This window comes from Anolis carolinensis, chromosome 3 (genome assembly GCF_035594765.1).
Source record: "Anolis carolinensis isolate JA03-04 chromosome 3, rAnoCar3.1.pri, whole genome shotgun sequence".
Lineage (NCBI taxonomy): Eukaryota > Metazoa > Chordata > Lepidosauria > Squamata > Dactyloidae > Anolis > Anolis carolinensis.
Genome location: NC_085843.1, coordinates 5,756,764 through 5,776,035, shown reverse-complemented (window position 1 = coordinate 5,776,035; position 19,272 = coordinate 5,756,764). Strand labels below are relative to the sequence as shown.

General features: G+C 40.2%; 1 protein-coding gene across 3 annotated transcripts in view; it reads left to right on the top strand.

Annotated features, from left to right (window-relative positions):
* Window positions 1-19,272, top strand: part of fam168a (family with sequence similarity 168 member A) — a 239,614-nt gene that overhangs the window by 200,371 nt on the left and 19,971 nt on the right. For all 3 annotated transcript variants that reach the window (XM_062974438.1, XM_008120677.3, XM_008120679.3), the window contains 2 exons: window positions 13,733-13,875; window positions 17,883-18,057. In XM_062974438.1, the coding sequence (XP_062830508.1) occupies window positions 13,733-13,875; window positions 17,883-18,057 (318 nt within the window). The remainder of the gene's footprint in view (window positions 1-13,732; window positions 13,876-17,882; window positions 18,058-19,272) is intronic.

Here is a 19,272-nt window from a genome sequence, read left to right as displayed (position 1 = left end):
TTACAGAGCTGAGAGTTCTCCAAGTCATATTCTAATGCTCCAGTCACAACACCATTCTGCTTCATCTGCTTCATTGGGATTTATGCATCCCTTGTGAAAAAGTGCCCAGTTGTAGGCAGGAACAATAGTTGGAAGACATCTTCTCATTTCCATTATTGAGGTAATAATGGCTCTTCTGACTGTAGCTCAGCATCGGAGCCTAACCAGATGGAAGGAAAGTCCTGGGTCCAGTTCTTGGCTCACCTGAAACTCTGAGAATCCCAGCATATAATGCCCAGATAATGAACAATAGCCTAAGTTTGCAGAAGCCTGGTTCCCTTGTGAGAAAGGTCATTTTTTGGGTTATGGATACTGCTTACCATGAACTGATTATTTCTACACTTAAATCTGCTAGTTAAGGATTTCAGGGTGAAAGAAGTATTTGCCTGACTGTAAGGATGTCCATATTCAACTAATATTTCCATCTAGTTCTTGCCTAGTATTCAATTCACAAAAAGAGTAGAATCTTGGAAACTGTACAACAAAACTGTGTGGCTTTCACCTTTCTCTCTACCTCTACATCTCTACCTCTCTATACCTATACCTATCTACCTCTGTCATCTGTTTTTCGTGATTGTGGGGTTATTTGCAACATAACTACATGTTAATATTTTTCTTTTACTAGATTGCTGGTTTTTGCTTAGAAAAATACACATGGTTGTTGGAAGCAGTGTTTTTATGTTCAACCCCTCACAATTCTCATTTTTTATTTCTGCATAGAATGCTTTCCCCAAACATGTTGAGAGTGGCACAAAATTCTTATCATAGAATCATAGAATAATAGAGTTGGAAGAGACCACATGGGCCATCTAGTCCAACCCCCTGCCATGCAGGAAAAGCACTATCAAAGTATCCCTGATAGACATATTATTGTTCTCATTTAGGTCTCCCAAGGTTTGAAAAATAACAGTAGCTACATTTTTCCATCCCTCTTTCTCTGTATCTTGCATGGATTGAAGAGCAATTTGGAGGGAACACCTTAGAAACAGTACAGCAAGGAAGTCATAAGGGTCAGTGCCTTTTCCTGTACAAAAAGTTCACCGAATTCTTTAAATCAGTGCATTGTGAACAGGACTTCAAGTGTCCATCATCTCAGATGGCCAAGTCTATGACAATCAGGGGAATTTTCAACCCAAGGGAGCATTCAGAACCATGGATTCTGAAACACTGCTTAATTCTGCCTTGTTCTGTGTAATAAATAAGATCATCACCAAAACCATGCGAGGTCCATGTTAAGAAAATTCTGTGCATATTCATGTAATGTACTGGGTAAAAATGCAGAATGGGAAACCCAAGAGACCAAAGGGGCTGGAGAGAAAGAAATACCTTCATAGATGCTTCCTTTTTTGTGTGTCAGGAGCAACTCGAGAAACTGCAAGTCACTTCTGGTGTGAGAGAATTGGCTGTCTGCAAGGACATTGTCCAAGGGACACCTGGATGTTTGATGTTTGTGAGAGGATTCTCTCATGTTCCCACATGGGGAGCTGGAGCTGACAGAGGGAGCTCACCCACTCTCCCCAGATTTGAACCACCAACCTGTTGGTCAGCAGTCCTGCTGGCACATGAGTTTAACCTATTGTGCCACCGTGAGAGATGATGAAACTTCCAATATTTTTTAAATGATAGTTGTATTCTGCTCTGTTTTCAAGAAGCTTTGCAGAGCATGTATTCTTCTATGGCCCATTGCAAAGTGGAAATCTGAATATTTTATTTGTAGGCTGCTAATCACTGAAAGTCTGGGTCAATAACAGCAGGTTGAAATCAGAAAACTTATTTTAATAACAGAGAGAGCCCTACTGCTCCTTTGTTGGCCATTGGGAGCCAGCTGAATAGAAACATCTCGAACTATTATTCTGCAGCTTTGGCAACTCTCCAGTGTGGAGGCTGATGAGGAGAACTGTTTCTCTCTCCACACTTACAATCCAAAGGGTCCCAAAAGAAAAGGCGTTCTGGTTTACTTTGGGAAGTTATGATGCAGTGCGGGAGGAGGTAACATGTTTTATCTCAAGTTAATTACACCCACAACGCCAATTAAGACTTCACAGTTCTTACAGATGCTACCATGCTCAGTCATGCAACTTGGAAAGCCTATCCCTTCCCAAAGGCATGGATTTTTCAGCAATTAAATCTCCTATTGAGCTGGTAGCAGGTGGAGATGGTAGTTTGAAGATCTACATTGACATTTCTAAGGGCCTTGCATATGATTGGAAGTTGAATTAGGCTTACCTCTTGGAGCTTTCAAAAAAAGAGGCTGTAAATTTGTTATCTCCCTGTGCAGAGATTACTCATACCCTGTTTCCCTAAAATAAGACATCCCCAGAAAATAAGACCTAGTAGAAGTTTTGCTGAATTGCTAAATATAAGGCCTCCCCCGAAAGTAAGACCTAGCAAAGTTTTTGTTTGGAAGCATGCCCAGTGCCTGCCAAACAGAACACCAGAGCACGCAGGATTGGTAAATGTACATACCAGTTGTACATGGAAATAATGGTAGTAACAAGAAATTCTTGATAAGATTCACAGTTTGTCTGGTTATGCTGGTTTGTGATGACAACTACTGTACAGTATATAATAAATGTTCTTCTTCTTTTTTTCGACATTAAATGTGAATTCTTCTTCATGGAAAAATAAGACATCCCCTGAAAATAAGAACTAGCACATCTTTGGGAGCAAAAAATAATATAAGACACTGTCTTATTTTTGAGGAAACACGTTAATATCCTTATGCATGCAAAGAAACATCAACAAAAATGTCTGTGCTCAAACTAGTCCTCCATGTGTATATGTGTCTTCAGGTGGCCTTTTGACGTATGGCAACCCCATGAATTCCAGAAGGATTTATTAGGCAAGGAATCCTCAGAGATGGTTTTCTGCCTCAACTTATACAGGAGTATATACAGCACTTCCTTGGGGCTTCTAGGCTTTAGGTTGATAGTGGACTCCAAGATACATTCTTCTCTTCTTCTGAGGAGTTAAGGGCTGTGATTGTTGGTTACCCTGCTGCAGAAAAGGATGTTGCTAGGCCAGTGATAGCCAACCTATGACACGCGTGTCAGCACTGACATGCCTAGCCATTTTTGCTGACACGCTGCCACGTGCAGGTTGATTGGATGACTAATGTCTTTTGTGGCCAAATTTGGTGTGATTTGGTCCAGTGGTTTTGTTGTTTACTCCATGGGAATTATGCACACACACACACACACACACACACACACACATATATATATATACAGTAGAATCTCACTTATCCAACACTCGCTTATCCAACGTTCTGGATTATCCAACGCATTTTTGTAGTCAATGATTTCAATACATTGTGATATTTTGGTGCTAAATTCGTAAATACAGTAATTACTACATGGCATTACTGCGTATTGAACTACTTTTTCTGTCAAATTTGTTGTTAAACATGATGTTTTGGTGCTTAATTTGTAAAATCAAAACCTAATTTGATGTATAATAGGCTTTTCCTTAATCCCTCCTTATTATCCAACATATTCGCTTATCCAACGTTCTGCCGGCCCGTCTATGTTGTATAAGTGAGACTCTACTGTATAATCATTCTATTATTATTCTATTATTATTGTAATAATAATAATAATAATTATTATTATTATTATTATTATTATTATTATTATTATTATTATTATTATTTTATTCTTATACCCCGCCCCATCTCCCCGAAGGGATTCAGGGCGGCTTACATGGGGCCAAGCCTGAACAGAACAATAAAACGAAACAATAAAACCAATAAACCAATAATCAAACAATAAAAGCAAGTCATAAAAACCACATACAAGATAAAATGTTAAATTGTAGTATATTATTATATTATTACTATTATATTATTATTATATTATTCATTATTCATGACTACATTGAAACTACAATAGAGAGAAATCAGCGTGGAAAGTGCACGAGGTACCATAGATTGTTGTACATGGAATTAATGGTAGTAAATAGTTTTTGATTTATTCAATACAGTTATATATTACAATTATATATTTTTGTTATTTAAACTATATATATATTGTGAAATTATGGTTTTTTTCTTGGAAGTGACACACCACCCATGTCATGCTAGTTTTTTTGGTGAATTTTGACACACCAAGCGCAAAATGTTGTCCATCATTGTGCTAGACTGTGTTGTGTGTGTGTGTAAAATTTTGCCTTTCCTTTTGACTGCTGTGAGAAATGGGTACATCTGTGATGCCCTGGCGCATGGATCTGTGCAGTAAAACAGAAAATAGTCTTCTCTCCTGCTGTGAATTCAGAGCCTGGCCTATGGTGAGATCCATATGGCATTCTGTCATATGAGGAATGCAAGATGGATTCTTTTTCATGACCATCATGCATTTTGGCTTGTCAAACCAGGACACACCAAGACCGATTTCAGGAAGAGTTGTGTCCTTGTGCTGTACATCTGAATGGGGCCAATATCAAGGACATTTTGCTTTTGCTTCAGTGTTTGGTTGATAAATGCAACCATAAGGCATCCTCCTCCCCATCGACCGCTGCCGGCTTCTCTTTTGAACTCTCTGCAAGGTGACTTTATTGTGGTTTTGCATCACAATTTTTGTCCTTCAGAGGCAAGATGGAGGTCCCTCCTTTTGTACAAGCCATTCTTATTTTAATAGGAGCTGAACAGATGCAGCACTTTTATCAATAATGCAAATTGGACTGTAGAGGAGACAGCAGAGGTGGGGTACAAAGGCATCTTTATTGCACTAAGGTGACCTTTGTGGAGCATTAACAGTCTAGTCTTCGTGAAGGACATCGAAGAACCCCCTTACCCACCTACATTAGTATTTTGAGCACTGTTTTTAAATTAATCAATTTAAAAAAATAGATACAGCCACGAATGTTTGGTGTTTTGTTCAATACGGTGGCTGCTGAGAATTTGAAAGTTAAGGTCAGAGTTTCAAATGCACTCAGGCTGGTGGGGATTTAGGAGAGAGCGTAAGGCAAGTGATGTACTTAGAAGGGCATTTCATTTACTGGCTAAGACACACACACACACACACACACACACACACACACACACACAGTTAATGACTTTGTTTATTATCTGGTCCTGCCAGATCTGTGTGGCTAGAGACAAAAATGCTGGAAAAGTTTCTGTTTTTAATTGCAGAGAGGATGCCGCCAACGAATCCTCAGTCCTCACATTGTGACCTTGTCACTTTGAGGAGCAAAGTGCTGTCCTTGGGGAGAAGTTCCCTGTGAATGCCAATGGTGGGTGCAGCGTACTCACAGACACTGAACCCAGGTTGTAAAAATACCCTTTGGGTGATAATTTGTGCTATTTATTAAGAGTCAGAGCAAAGATGCCTAATGGAAGCAGGGCATGTAGACTTCACTCAGGCAGCCTGAACTGATCTTAGGAAGGATTATGGAGAGTTTGGTTTGGGTTTCTACCTATTGAATTTAGTTCCCAGAGTGAAGAACAGAGCGCAAGGATGCCTATGAGACCTCCACATAGACTTTAATGTAAAGCACAGAAGATCTGGTTGGAGAGAGCAACAGAGGAGGTCTTCCACAGTCAAAGAGGCAGAGGCAAGTAGAAGAGCAAGCCACGTGAAGCCCACTCTGGACAAGTTTTCTCCATATTTTCTGGTCTTTCAACTTGAAGCTTAAGGAATGAGAAAAGAACATGAAGATTTTTGAATGTGATGGGATTTGTTCTTCAAGGGATGCCAACTGTAACCTTCTTGTGGCTGACTCAGGTGGAAAACCTCAAGGAGTTTTAAAAGCAGGGGCAATTAATCTCATAGCCTTCCCGTTCTGAGAATATAGCAGAGACCTGGTGTGCTGTTCTTGAGAGCATCCCCTCTTGATAATCCTTCTGCAGTTGCCGTGCTGACATGAGGACAGAGATTTAGGTAGATCTCTCCCCTCTGGAACCGAATTGGAATTTCTCCTGTGAGGCACTTGGCCAAATAAACCTGCTTCCATGATGACTGTCTTGGGCAACAGCTCCTAAACTTGCTCCTGTCTCTTGATTTGGGGTCATCAGAGTCAACTAAAAGCAAACAAATGGATCCTCTGTGTTACCAAGGCTTCTTATCTCTTGTTCATCCTGGAAATTCAAAAAAAATTCTGGTTATGGGTCCAGATTTACTGTTCCATGGTAAATGTTCCTGGGAATATGATTGAGGTTTTTGGATAAATAATTAAAACATAAAAGATCAATCAAATAAAACAGGAAGGTAGTATGGTTGAAGGTGTCTTCTAATGTTTTGTTCCAGTAGTGCCATTTTTGTAGATAACAGGAGCAGGTAACAGCCTGAATTTGCCGTCAGTTCTTAAAGATCTGCTTTTGAAAAATGTGGTTTTTCTCCTTTACTCCCTACTTCACCTCTAAGTTTTAGTCTCTCCAGGATTCTTTGGCGCCTGAGGTAGAAGATTTGAATTCTCATTGTCCCCAGCAGTAAAAACAAAGAAGTTAACTGGCAACAGATCAATGTTCTTCCAATCTCTTGCCCCAAGAAAGCCACTCCATTAAGCCTCATAGGGTCCAACCTGCTAAGACTATTATTGATCCATGTGTTTGCTTCCTATTGTTTTCCCAGCTAAAGGACTCAATGGGGCTTACAGAAATTAAAACAGATACCAATGAAGTCTCACACCACTAAAAACATAAATCTGTTAAAATATAATTATACCGTCAATAGAGTTAAAAACCTCATTGTTATTGTGTGCTGTCAAGTTGGCTTCAATTTATGGTAACCAAGAGAGACTTCCAAGAGACCCCATTGTTAGCAGTCTTCCTTCGGTTCTGGAAACTCAGGGCACTTGTGGCTTCCTTGATTGAGTAAATCCATCTGTAATATTGTCTTCCTCCTTACTGTTTTCCATTATGCCAAGCATTTTCATGTTTTCCTGCAATATCATGATTTCCTGCAATATCATGATTATGATATGCCCAAAATATGATAGATAGTTCAATCACTTTAACACAGGGGTCCTCAAACTTTTTAAACCGAGGGCCGGTCCACAATCCTTCAGACTGTTGAGGGGCCGGATTATCATTTGAAAAAAATACAAACAAATTCCGATGCACACTGCATATGTCTTATTTGTAGTGCAAAAACAACAACAACAATGAAAGAACAATACAATATTTAAAAATAAAAACAATTTTAACCAACATACATTTATCAAGATTTCAATGGGAAGTGTGGTCCTGCTTCTGGCCAATGAGATAGTCAAGTGAATTAGGGTTGTTGTTGTTGTTGTGTGCCTTCAAGTCATTTCAGACTTTGGGTGAGCCTAAGTCTAAAATTAATTATTTATTTACTGCATTTATTTACTACATTTATATCCCACCCTTCTCACCCCAAAGGGGACTCAGAGTGGCTTACAAATTATATGTACATACAATATATTATATGATTAGCATAGCACAATATTAGCATTATATATTACTATATTGAACTATACCACCATACTGTAATATTATTAGTAATATTATATGTAATATAGAATATATAATTAATATTATTATATGGTATTATTATTAGTGTTATATTGTATTACATTATAATATTATTATCAATAGTATATGTATATAGAATATATTATATTATAAAACTGAGGGCGTGGGCCAGGTAAATGACCTCGGAGGGCCGCATCCGGCCCCCGGGCCTTAGTTTGGGGACCCCTGCTTTAACATATTGTGATTGGATTGATTTGCTCTAGGACTTACTTGTTTGTCCTTTTGAAGAGTTAATGGCACCCATTACCTCTCCTCTGGTACCACAATTTTAATGAATTTTGAATGGCCCCAAATCTCTTGATAGACCTTGAAGTCCCAGTAGAAGAAAGAGTTCGACCCTGTCTGCATTTCCCATCAGGACGCACTTGCATTGGACCTCCTTGCATTAGGCTCTGTCTAAACCACATACTGTGCAGAGGAATCGTCATTGAGTCCTTAAGTGGCTTTTGCCTCGTTAAAAAAAAATGTATAGCAACAGATGCTTTGTGAAAAATACCTGCCTTTTGATGCAGCCAGCACTGCTCATTCCAAGGTGTTAATAGCACCTTTCTGACAATTCACAGCAGTGTTTGCAGGAATGCTGCCCATATTCTTTCCTGACAGGAAACGAGATCCAGCTGCCTTGCCTTCCATGACTTCTCTCATATTCCAAATCTTAAAATTGCCTTTATAAAACTCAGTCTGGCCCTGAGGTCAGTGAAAGTGAAGACAGTTACTGTATGTGCCTTTTTAGAGATGATGCCTATATTTGCCGTCTGTTTCCTGTGGTTCTCTCTTCTTTAGACCCAATATTAGACCTTGGGGTGAATTTTGCATTTGTACAGTTTATGGGTCAAGAACTGGCTGCCTTCCATATCTCCTGTGTGAAAACCACCATGTCTCATTTGGGACATAGCTTTCAAAGTTCTCATAGTATTTGTTGGCACCCATATTTCAACATTTGAAAGGTAATCATAGCATTTTTCTGTGTGCTCTTAGGGATCAATGGAAATCCTAATTATGGGGTGGAACAGATATTCATCAGCTTCTTTACTGGGATCAAAGTTGGTGTTCCCAATTCATTGGGAAATTTAAGTGGAAAGGAAAACAGTATGTCAAAGTGTACCAAATTGTGTGAAGAAACATCCTCACTCGGTTAGATTGGTTTTTTGTGTGCTATATACAGTAGAGTCTTGCTTATCCAACCTTCACTCATCCAACGTTCTGTATTATGCAAAACAGTCTGCCTTCACAGAACTGAACTTTTTATGGATTTAACTTCCGACAATGTTGTTGTTGTAAGTTGATTTTATGCAATTCTATCTCTATTTGTAGTTAATTTTTAGTAGTCAGTGTTTTTGTATTCATTGTTTTCAATGCAGTGCAATGCTTTGGTGCTAAATTTGTAAATACAGCAATTACTATATAACGTTACCGTGTATTAAACTGCTTTTTTTGTCGATTTGTTGCAAAACATGATGTTTTGTTTTGATGTTTAATTTGTAAAATAATAACGTAATTTGACGTTTAATAGGCTTTTCCTTAATCCCTCCTTATTATTCAACTTTTTCGCTTATCCAACATTCTGCCCGTCCGTTTATGTTGGATAAGCGAGACTCTACTGTATTGGAAGAAAGTACAGAAAATGTAAAACTTAATGGCATAAACATCCAGTACTGTGACTGCACATCTTGCCAATTTGAAAGTTGTACAACCCAAATGTTATGCATCAGAAAAAGAGATTCTGACAGAAGATTTCAGCCACATGTGGTTTTTCTGGGCAACATTGCTGGGTTTGGCCCAGTATTTTTGTTGTGCTGTGTTATTGTTTTTATATATATATTTTAAAAAGCAATGTTTCATATATTGGTTATTCAATAAAATGCTGCACAAAATCCGTAGTGTTTTTTTAAAAAAAATAGCCATATGGTTTTGTTGTGCAACACTGCTCATTTTGTTCAACATTTTTTGTTCTGTAACATTGGTCTTTTTCTGCATAGAAAACAGCAATATTGCACAACAAATATATTACAAGAAATTGCACTGTTGCATAACTAAACCATGTGGTACAATGTGTTTTTCCACAGAGAACTTAAGGGGATGCAAAGACAGGTGTGCATCACATATATATTCCAACTATCTCTCCAAAAACAGTTTTCCAATTTTGTTGCAATTTTGTGTTTTAGGGAAATGCTCAGCTACATTTCTGTGTGTCAGGGGAAGTAGATGATGATTTCTGTAATTGAAAGCCTATGGACGTGCAGCATTTCCCGTCCCTCTTCATTGTTGTTTTTTTTTTTTTTTTGCATGCTATCGAATTGTTAAAAGTGTTTTGAGCTGAAACTGTTCTACAGAAGATATAAGCAGATTCATTGTGAGATTTCTGCACCACCAAATAGTCTGAAGTTGTTCTTTTTAGTAAGATGTAATAGTCATTGAATACAAAACAGTATAAAGGAGTGTTGTCACATCCTTCAGACTGATTGCATACAGGAGGTAAATGCTTAGGTGGACTCCAGTCTGCTTTGTCAGATGGATGCTGTGCAGTGGGTCCAACTGAGACAGTGTCTGGCCTAATGTGTATTGTTATCTTACGTTTATGTGTTTTTAATGGTTTTATGTTTTTAGTTAATCTCGAGTCTGTTTTAATTCTATGGTGTATCCTGCCTAGAGCCTTGGAGAAGGTTGGCTAAGAAATGAAATGTATTATTATTATTATTATTATTATTATTATTATTATTATTATTATTATTGACACAACGACGTTGTATGACACAGCAAACAAGATAGACATGCTGGATTTCGTTTCACAAAACCACAAGTCGAACACTTCCCAAGTGTCTAGGACTGTGTGATGTATTTTCGGATGATGCGTGCAGATCCCAGCAGGGTGGCCTTTTGCAGTTGGCAGATCGTAATTTTGTCAATGTCTATTGTTTCCAAATGCCGGCTGAGATCTTTTGGCATGGCACCCAGTGTGCCCATCACCACCGGGACCACCTGCACTGGTTTCTGCCAGAGTCTTTGAAGTTCAATCTTGAGGTCCTGAGAGCGGCTGAGTTTTTCCTATTGTTTTTAGTCAATGCGACTGTCACCTGGGATGGGAACATCAATTATCCAAACCTTGTTCTTTTCCACAACTGTGATGTCTGGTGTGTTGTGTTCCAGAACTTTGTCAGTCTGGATTCGGAAGTCCCACAGTATCTTTGCGTGTTCATTTTCCATGATCTTTGCTGGTTTGTGATCCCACCAGTTCTTTGCTGCTGGCAGGTGGTACTTGAGGCATAAGTTCCAATGGAGGATTATTATTATTATTATTATTATTATTATTATTATTATTATTATTTTATGACACAGCAAACAAGATAGATATGCTGGATTTTGTATCACAAAACCACAAGTTGAACACTTCCCAAGTGTCTAGGACTGTGTGATGTATTTTCGGATGATGCGCGCAGATCCCAGTAGGATGGCCTTTTGCAGTTGGCAGATTATTATTATTATTATTATTATTATTATTATTATTATTATTATTTAATTACCGCCTCATTTTTTATGGCTGAGTGGAAACTTGGACCTGGACTCCTAAGTCCCATTCTAAACGCTGACCGCTACACCAGATGGACTCTCTTTTAGCATACAGCAGTTATAGAAGAAGGTTCAGCTGTATTTAAATAGAAGTCCTTGTTTATGTGTGTCAAGCAGCAGACACTGCTGTGAGAATAGAGTACCTATGAGCCTCCATATTTTAAATAGTGAAATATGGCAGATAGGTAATAACAAGCATGTATAATAACAATTATACATGTACTATAATTCTGGTTCTTCCTGTAGAAAACAGGTAACTCCAGAGTGTGTGAAATATGGCTATCCCTCCACATTTGCTAGAATTGGGCTAGCAGGAGCCATGAAACTGGGAAAAATGTGAATATATATATATATATATATATATATATATATATATATATATATATATATATTATTTGAAATAACACTTTTCTTGGAGTCTCTAGGCACTCCAGTGCAATTCTATTGCTGTTATTATAATCATTATCATCAGTAGTAATGGTAGTATTTATATCCCTCTCTTCCTGGCTTGATCTTAAAAAACGTTTCTTTAAAGGAGGTTTTAGCCTTCCTTTCCATATGGTCAACCTCTGCTTGAAGATGTGTTAGAGGACCTGGACATTTTTAAAGAGGTGTTACCTCTAGGAGTCTGTAGGTCCTCCAGCACAATTCGTGAGCAGCATCTAGCAACAGTTGATAATACAGTTGCACTTGTTTCTATCATGTAAGATGCGACTTGAGAACATAGTACAAGTCGTTTCTGGTGTGAGATAATTGGCTGTCTACAGAGACATTGCCCAGGGGATGCCTGGATGTATTACCATCCTGCTGGGAGGCTTCTCTCATGTCCTCGCAAGCTAGAGATGACAGACGGGAGCTCACCCCATCTTGCGGATTCAAACCAGCAAGCTTCAGGTCAGCAACCCAACCTTCAGGTCAGCAGTTCAGCCGGCACAAGGGTTTAACCCATTGCACTACCACGGCTCCAATTGCACTGAAGGACTGAAAGATTTCTAGAAATACCATATTACTCAAATCTATGAATACTCAACTCCACAAAAGTTAAACCCCCAAATGTGGATGTGGACAGCCGACTGTATGCTCTGTCCTGTGTGTCAACCTTAAGTGAACTCTCTCAGATTCCTCTGAACTCCCTGCTCTTAATTCCCTATTCATCTTTTCAGGTTGTACATGCGCTCAAGCAAGGACATGTACAACCAATGGGACATAGATGAGGTTGGATATTTTCTGCAGAAGGTCCCACATTTAAGGAGCAGCTAATAGGTCACAGGGAGCTGTTGTTACTCTGAGTAGATAGAGCTGAACTGGATTCTCAAATGGTCTAATGTAATAGTCTTTGTCCTCTGGCATCAGTACCACAAAAGGTCCAGCCATCAGGAGCAAACCAAGGACATTTCCTTGTAACCTGATTCCATCCCCTAGCATGCATGGATACATAACTAAATCCAGGCTTGAAAATGTTGTGGTAATCTCTGAGCGGTTAGACTCAATTTAACCCTCTCTGGGGGAGATTCCACCAAAAATCAGCAGAGTAGCAAAAGCAAAAGCTTTCAAATGCAGCATTTACTTACACGGGGCGAGCAAAGAGAAGTCTTTGACCATTTAGGATTGCAATGGACTGCAGAGTCTCAATAAAAGTTCAAAAAGTATTATTCAGGTAAAAAGAACTCCATTGTAGATAGAAAGGCTTGGGAGCTGTCTAGACTACTATAGACTGGTTTCTAAGGAAAAATAAGAAAGGAAAAATAGCAAACATCTAAATAGTTACATCTTGCCAGGAGAGATGGCAGGACATGTTGTTAGCTTGAAGAACAAAGGGAGAAGAGAGAACCAAAATGGTTCCAACCTCATGGTCCAGTTTATTGGGGTCATAAAAGACATTCTGACCAATGAGAAGTTAGTGTCCCTGGAGATTCACATTTCTGCTAACCTCAAAGTAAGGGATGTGATGTAAACAAGATAGAGTGAAACACAGTAAAGCCTGTCTAGGCATGCTTTGGAAACAGGGAAAGGATTCCCTCAATCTAACTCTATCATCTATCTAACTACATCTAGACTTGAGTAGTCCAGGATGATTCCCAATAGAAAAATGCCCATCCAGGCTCCACTTAAAGACTTCTGAAGAAGGAAAGTCTGCCACCTCCGAGTAGACCATTTTGTTGTCAAACAGCGGTCACAATAAAAATATGAACTATACAACTGTGGAATATGGACTGCTTTGGAGGCCTTTAAACAGAGTGATCTGTTTTGTATTCCTTTCAGGAGTGATCTAGTTATGTATTCGTTTGTGGCAGATGGTTGGATTAAATAGCCCTTCTTGCTCCTTCTAAGATTCTATAGTTCTAGGTAACCTTGATTCCAAGGACATTCAGGTAGAATTTGCTCCAGAACAGCTCTTATCCAAATAGAATGGGTGATGAAGAAGAGTCATTTAGTAAATTGTGGTCAACAGAAGATGTGCCAAATGAACAAGGATGGTAGGCTGATGGTCCTCCTTCTGCACTACAACGGAGGGCACAAGGGATGTGCCGGGTGTTCAGAATCAGACCACGCTATCGGCTTAGGTCCAAGACTGACCCAGGGAAGGCATCTAATGTCTCACCTTGACCGGAGTATCTTGTTTCTCAACAGGGTATACTGCTGGAACACCCTACAAGGTCCCTCCTACCCAGAGTAACAGTGCACCTCCTCCATATTCTCCATCTCCAAATCCTTACCAAACTGCTATGTACCCTATCCGAAGTGCCTATCCACAGCAGAACCTATATGCCCAGGTGTGTATATATGTCTGTCTCTATTTATGTACCAAATTGTTCATCACACACACACACACACACCACTAAATGAACACGGCAGTCTGCATTAGATAATGCATATTCTCATGTACAGGTAGAGGTTGTGTACGAGGGTTGAATGAAAAGTAATGCCTCCACCTTCGTTACTTGGGATTAGATGGGAATATTTTAATAAATCAAACGCAGAAATAATCCTTAGAATGTGCTCTTTAACTACCACTATTCACTTTGCCACATAATCACCAGACAATTGGATACATTTCTGCCAGCGATAAACAAGTTTTCTGAAGCTGTCACGGAAGACGTCATCACTCTGTTTCCGCAACCGGCGTCTCACAGGACCCATTGTGCACAGATCTTCCGAGAGCCAAGCAAAGCAATAATGTGACCCACACGTTCTTGTGAAATGCCGATTATGCTTGAAATTTCTCTCTGAGTGATACGACGATTGTCCTGAATCAATCTGTCAACCTTTTGCTTGTGAAACTTGGTGGCTGCTGTCACAGGACGTCCAACTCTTTCTTTGTCACGCAAGTCAGATGTTTCCCACCTCAACATCTTAAACTTACTTGCCCAACGACACACAGGACTCACATCAACACAATCCCCATAAACAGCTTGCATTATCTGATGAATCTCCTTTGGGGTGACACCTTCTGCCGTCAAGAATTCAATGACTGCACGTTGCTTAAGTCACATTGACTGACCATCTGCGCAGGGTTCCATATTTCGCACTTTAAGAACACAACCGTTCAATGCTAATGGAACTGAAGAGGAGAGTCTACTGAACAAGCCAGTACCTGCCGCATACCAGGACTGCCATCTGTTGAGTTACGAAGGGGGAGGCATTACTGTTCATTCAACCCTCGTATAAGTCAAGCATAAGTTTGGGGGACCAAATTATGGATTTTGATATGTCCCATGAATAAGTCGAGGGTCACTATATGGAGGGTGGAAAACACAGATGCCACCTCAAAGGACCATATGCCCCGGCCTCCACTGCCATTTCCACATCCAACATTCAGAAAAGGCCAGAAGTGCCATCACCATGGAGAGAGTAAAGGCAGTGGGTGCATCATTTAGATTCTCCCATATCAGACTAAACTCTTGCCTTTTGACAGTCTCCTCAGTGAAGGGGGTGATTCCCTTTTTGATAAGCTTGGAGACGACAAGGCCGACTACTCTTCTCACACTACTCACATTGACCCACAGATTAGTCAACTCAGGTTTTTTTGGGTGGAATTTTTACCAAGAATTTTACATTTTAAACAGGAGGCCAACTCAGGGTCCTGATCTGCCTATGTATTTTTTAAATTCTTTCCCAAAGATTGTCTTTTTACATGCTACTTGATGTTAACAGCATTTCTTTTAAAAATGGCAACAAGTCTTTTAAGATTGCATTCTTTACCTGTTTCCTATCATCAGAGGAGAATTCCAACCTTCTTTCTCCTTTCCCCCTTGCAAAACGTAGGCGGTATTACTTTTGTTACATTGGTGTTGCACAGAGATAGCAAGGGCCTTTTGGAACTCCTCCCCACTGCAAATATAAGCTGGGTTGCTTTGTTTTGACAAAGTTACCAATATTACACCTTCTAGAAATTTCAGGTAGATCAATTGGTAGTGGATTGATGAAGACTTCATGTATTCTAGGCACTGGTACACAAACCCAAGACGACTCTACCTGCATCTTATAGTCTGCAATTCTCAAACTCTGCTTCTCCAGATGTTTTGGATTTCAGCTCGCACAATTCCTAACCACTGGTAAACTGGCTGGGATTTCTGGGAGCTGAAATCCAAAATACCTGGAAGAACAGAGTTTGAGAAACACTGATCTAGAACATTAAAATTCGCATTCTATTGCTTAGATTGATTTTTTTTTTAATCTTTCGTTTGTGTTTTAATCTTTGTGTTTTAAATTATGTTGTGCTTTTATCTATTGTATTTAACCTGCCTCAATCTTTGGGAAATAATAATTATAATTATCATCATCATCATTTTCTCCAGGTGTTTTGGACTTTAACTTCCAGAAGCTTCAGTCCACTTGACTGACAGGAATTCTGGAAGCTGAAGTCCAAAACCCAACAAAACTTGGGAGCCACTAGTCTAAAGGTAAGGTTGGAGTAAAGCTCCGTGTATAGAATCATAAAATAGGAAGAGACCACAAGAGCCATCCAGTTCAACTGTTTTTTACCATGCAGAAACACACAATCCAAGCCCTCCTGACAGATGGCCATCCTGCCTCTGCTTAAAAACCTCCATAGAAGGAGACTAATGTACCTAATGTAGCTGTAGAGTGTGTTTCACCATTGCCTCACCACAAGCTATTTTCAGTGGGACAATGAATTCTATGAACAGAAAAATGGAGTAGCCATGGGGAGCCCTCTCAGCCCAGTAATAGAAAATTTCTACATGGAACACTTTGAAAAAGAAATCCTAGAAACAGCACCAAAAAAGCCTACTATATGGTTCAGATATGTGGATGACACCTTCACGATCTGGAGCCATGGAGAAGAAGAACTCAGCAAGTTCCTGGATCATCTCAACAGCATCCACCCAAACATCCAACTCACCATGGAAAAAGAAACAAAGGGAAACTGCCATTTCTAGATGTTCTAGTCATCCGCAAACCCAATCAACAATTGGGCCACACAGTTTACAGAAAACCTACACACACAGATAGATACTTTCATAAAAACTCCAACCATCACCCAAGTAAAAAAAAAAAGCACAATCAAAGCCCTGGCAGACCGTACAAAAAGGATCTATGAACCCCACCTCCTCCAAGGTGAACTGAACCACCTAAACTGGGCTCTACTGTCCAATGGAGACTCCACCATGGACATCAGTAGAGCTGTAAGGCCAAGAACAAGCCAAGAGTAAAGACAAAGATCCACCCAGAGGAAACGTGTTCTTACCAGACATCAAGGGAACCACTGACCGCATAGGCAAGCTGATGAAGAAACACAACCTACAAACTATCTACAGACCCACCAAGAAAATCCAACAAATGCTTCATTCAGCGAAGGACAAGAGGAATCCTCTCACTTCTGCAGGAGTCTACCATATACCATGCAGCTGTGGATATGTCTACAGAGGGACCAGCAAACGCAGCAACATTGCCCAGACACGAGTCAAGGAACATGAATGGCACTGCAGACTCACTCAACCAGAGAAGTCAGCCATAGCAGAGCACTTGATGGACCAACCTGGACACAGTGTATTATTGGAGAATGCAGAAATGCTGGACCACTGTACCAACTATCATGTCAGACTACACAGAGAAGCCACTGAAATCCACAAGAAGCATGTGGACAATTTCAGCAGAAAGGAGGAAACCATGAAAATGAACAAAATCTTGCTACTAGTATTAAAAAACTCAAAAAATCAGAACAGTAAATAAGGAACAACACTCTAAAAGCAGAGGAACTCCAGACATGAATCAATCAGGGACAGCTAACAACTCTGAACAAAAGATTCCCCCAGGCAGGAAGAAGCCAGGAGATGAAGCTTGCAATGCTAATCAAGGTGGTTAATTACAACATCCACACCGGCCTCCAACTCACAAGAGTTCTTTCTCCCACCCTGAACCTTCCATAGATGTATAAACCTTCCTTGCTTAGTTTCTCCATATATCTCACAACCTCTGAGGATGCCTGCCATAGATGTGGGCGAAACATAAGGAGAGAATACTTCTGGAACATGGCCATACAGCCCGAAAGACACACAACAACCTCTGTGTGTCTATTTTCTTTCTCTGTAAAGTGCCTAATATTCTGTCTCATTCTGAACGAAATAAAAGAACCTTGTAAATGCTTTTTAAAGTAGTATTTATGACAGTTATTCCAGGTAAGGTTTGACCAACACAGAATAGTGGTGCTTTTATGTCCCTTAATCTAAACACTATACTCCTATTGATGCAGTGTAGTGTTGCTGATTTTTTCAAAAATCAAATTTACTAAAATGTGGCTATTTTTCTTTCCAAACAGGGAGCGTATTACACACAGCCGGTGTATGCAGCGCAGCCTCATGTCATCCATCACACCACCGTGGTCCAGCCAAACAGCATCCCATCTGCTATTTATCCTGCCCCCGTGGCTGCCCAGAGGACTAACGGCGTGACCATGGGGATGGTAGCTGGGACCACCATGGCAATGTCAGCAGGTGAGACTAATTTTTCTAACATGTATCATAGAATCATGGAGTTGGAAGAGATTACAAGGGTCCATCCCGACCATTCAATCCAAGCCCTCCTGATAGACAGATGGCCATCTAACCTCTGTTTGAAAACCTCAAGAGAAGGAGACTCCACCACAATCACAGGCAGCATATTCCACTGTCCAACCGCTCTTACCATCAGGAAATTCTTGCTAATGTTTAGGTGGAATCTCTTTTCCAACATCTTGAATCCGCTGCTCCATGTCTGGTCTCCAGAGCAGCAGAAAACAAGATTCTCCATTCTGCAATATGACATCCTTTTAGATGTTTAAATATGGCGATCATGGCCCCTCTTAGCCTCCGTTTCTCCAAGCTAAACATGCCCAGCTTCCTAAGCTGTTTCTCATAGGGCTTGGTTTCTAAACCTTTGTCAGTTTTGGTGACCATTCTCCGGACACACTAGTGTCAATATCCTTCTTGAGTTTGTGGTGGACACAGTCTTATTCTAGGTGGGGTCTGATTAAAGCCGAAGAGAGTGGGGCCATGACTTCCCTCATTCACACTATACTCCTATTGATGCCACGTATAATGGCATTGGCTTTTTAGCTGCCACATCACACTAACTCTTGTTCAGCTTGTGGTCTACTAAGACTCCTAAATCCCTTTCATGCGGACTGTTGTCAAGGCGGGTATGCATTTCATTTTTCCCTGGATTATTGTCTCTAATTTCTATAGCAAATTGTGCAAAAAATGCTTGAGACCCTTAGCTGAAATAAAACATCCTCCTTTATCTACCAGCTCCTGCCCCGTCCCCTTCTCCCCCAGTGAAGGTCTCTTTATTTGGGTACCTACATGAGTGCAGGCATGTGCATGTTTGGAGGTAAGGAACTGGCTCTTTGCATGGCCTGTTCGACAGAAGTGTAGAAGAATTGCTCTCATTCCCCACTGGTCTTTCAGGAATCACAATGTGTTTTTTAACTCCGCTAATGCTGGGCATTTGTTCCCAAGCTGGACCCCAAAGCCAAGACCAGTCTACCCACAGGCTTTCATTGAATCATAGAATCTCTGAGATCACAAGGGCCATCCAGACAAACCCCATGCCATGCAGAAACACATAATCGAAACGCTCCCGGCAGATGGCCATCCAGACTGCTGGAAAACTTCCAGAGAAGGAATTTCCACCAAACTCCCAGGCTATAGATTCCATGGTAAATACCCTGT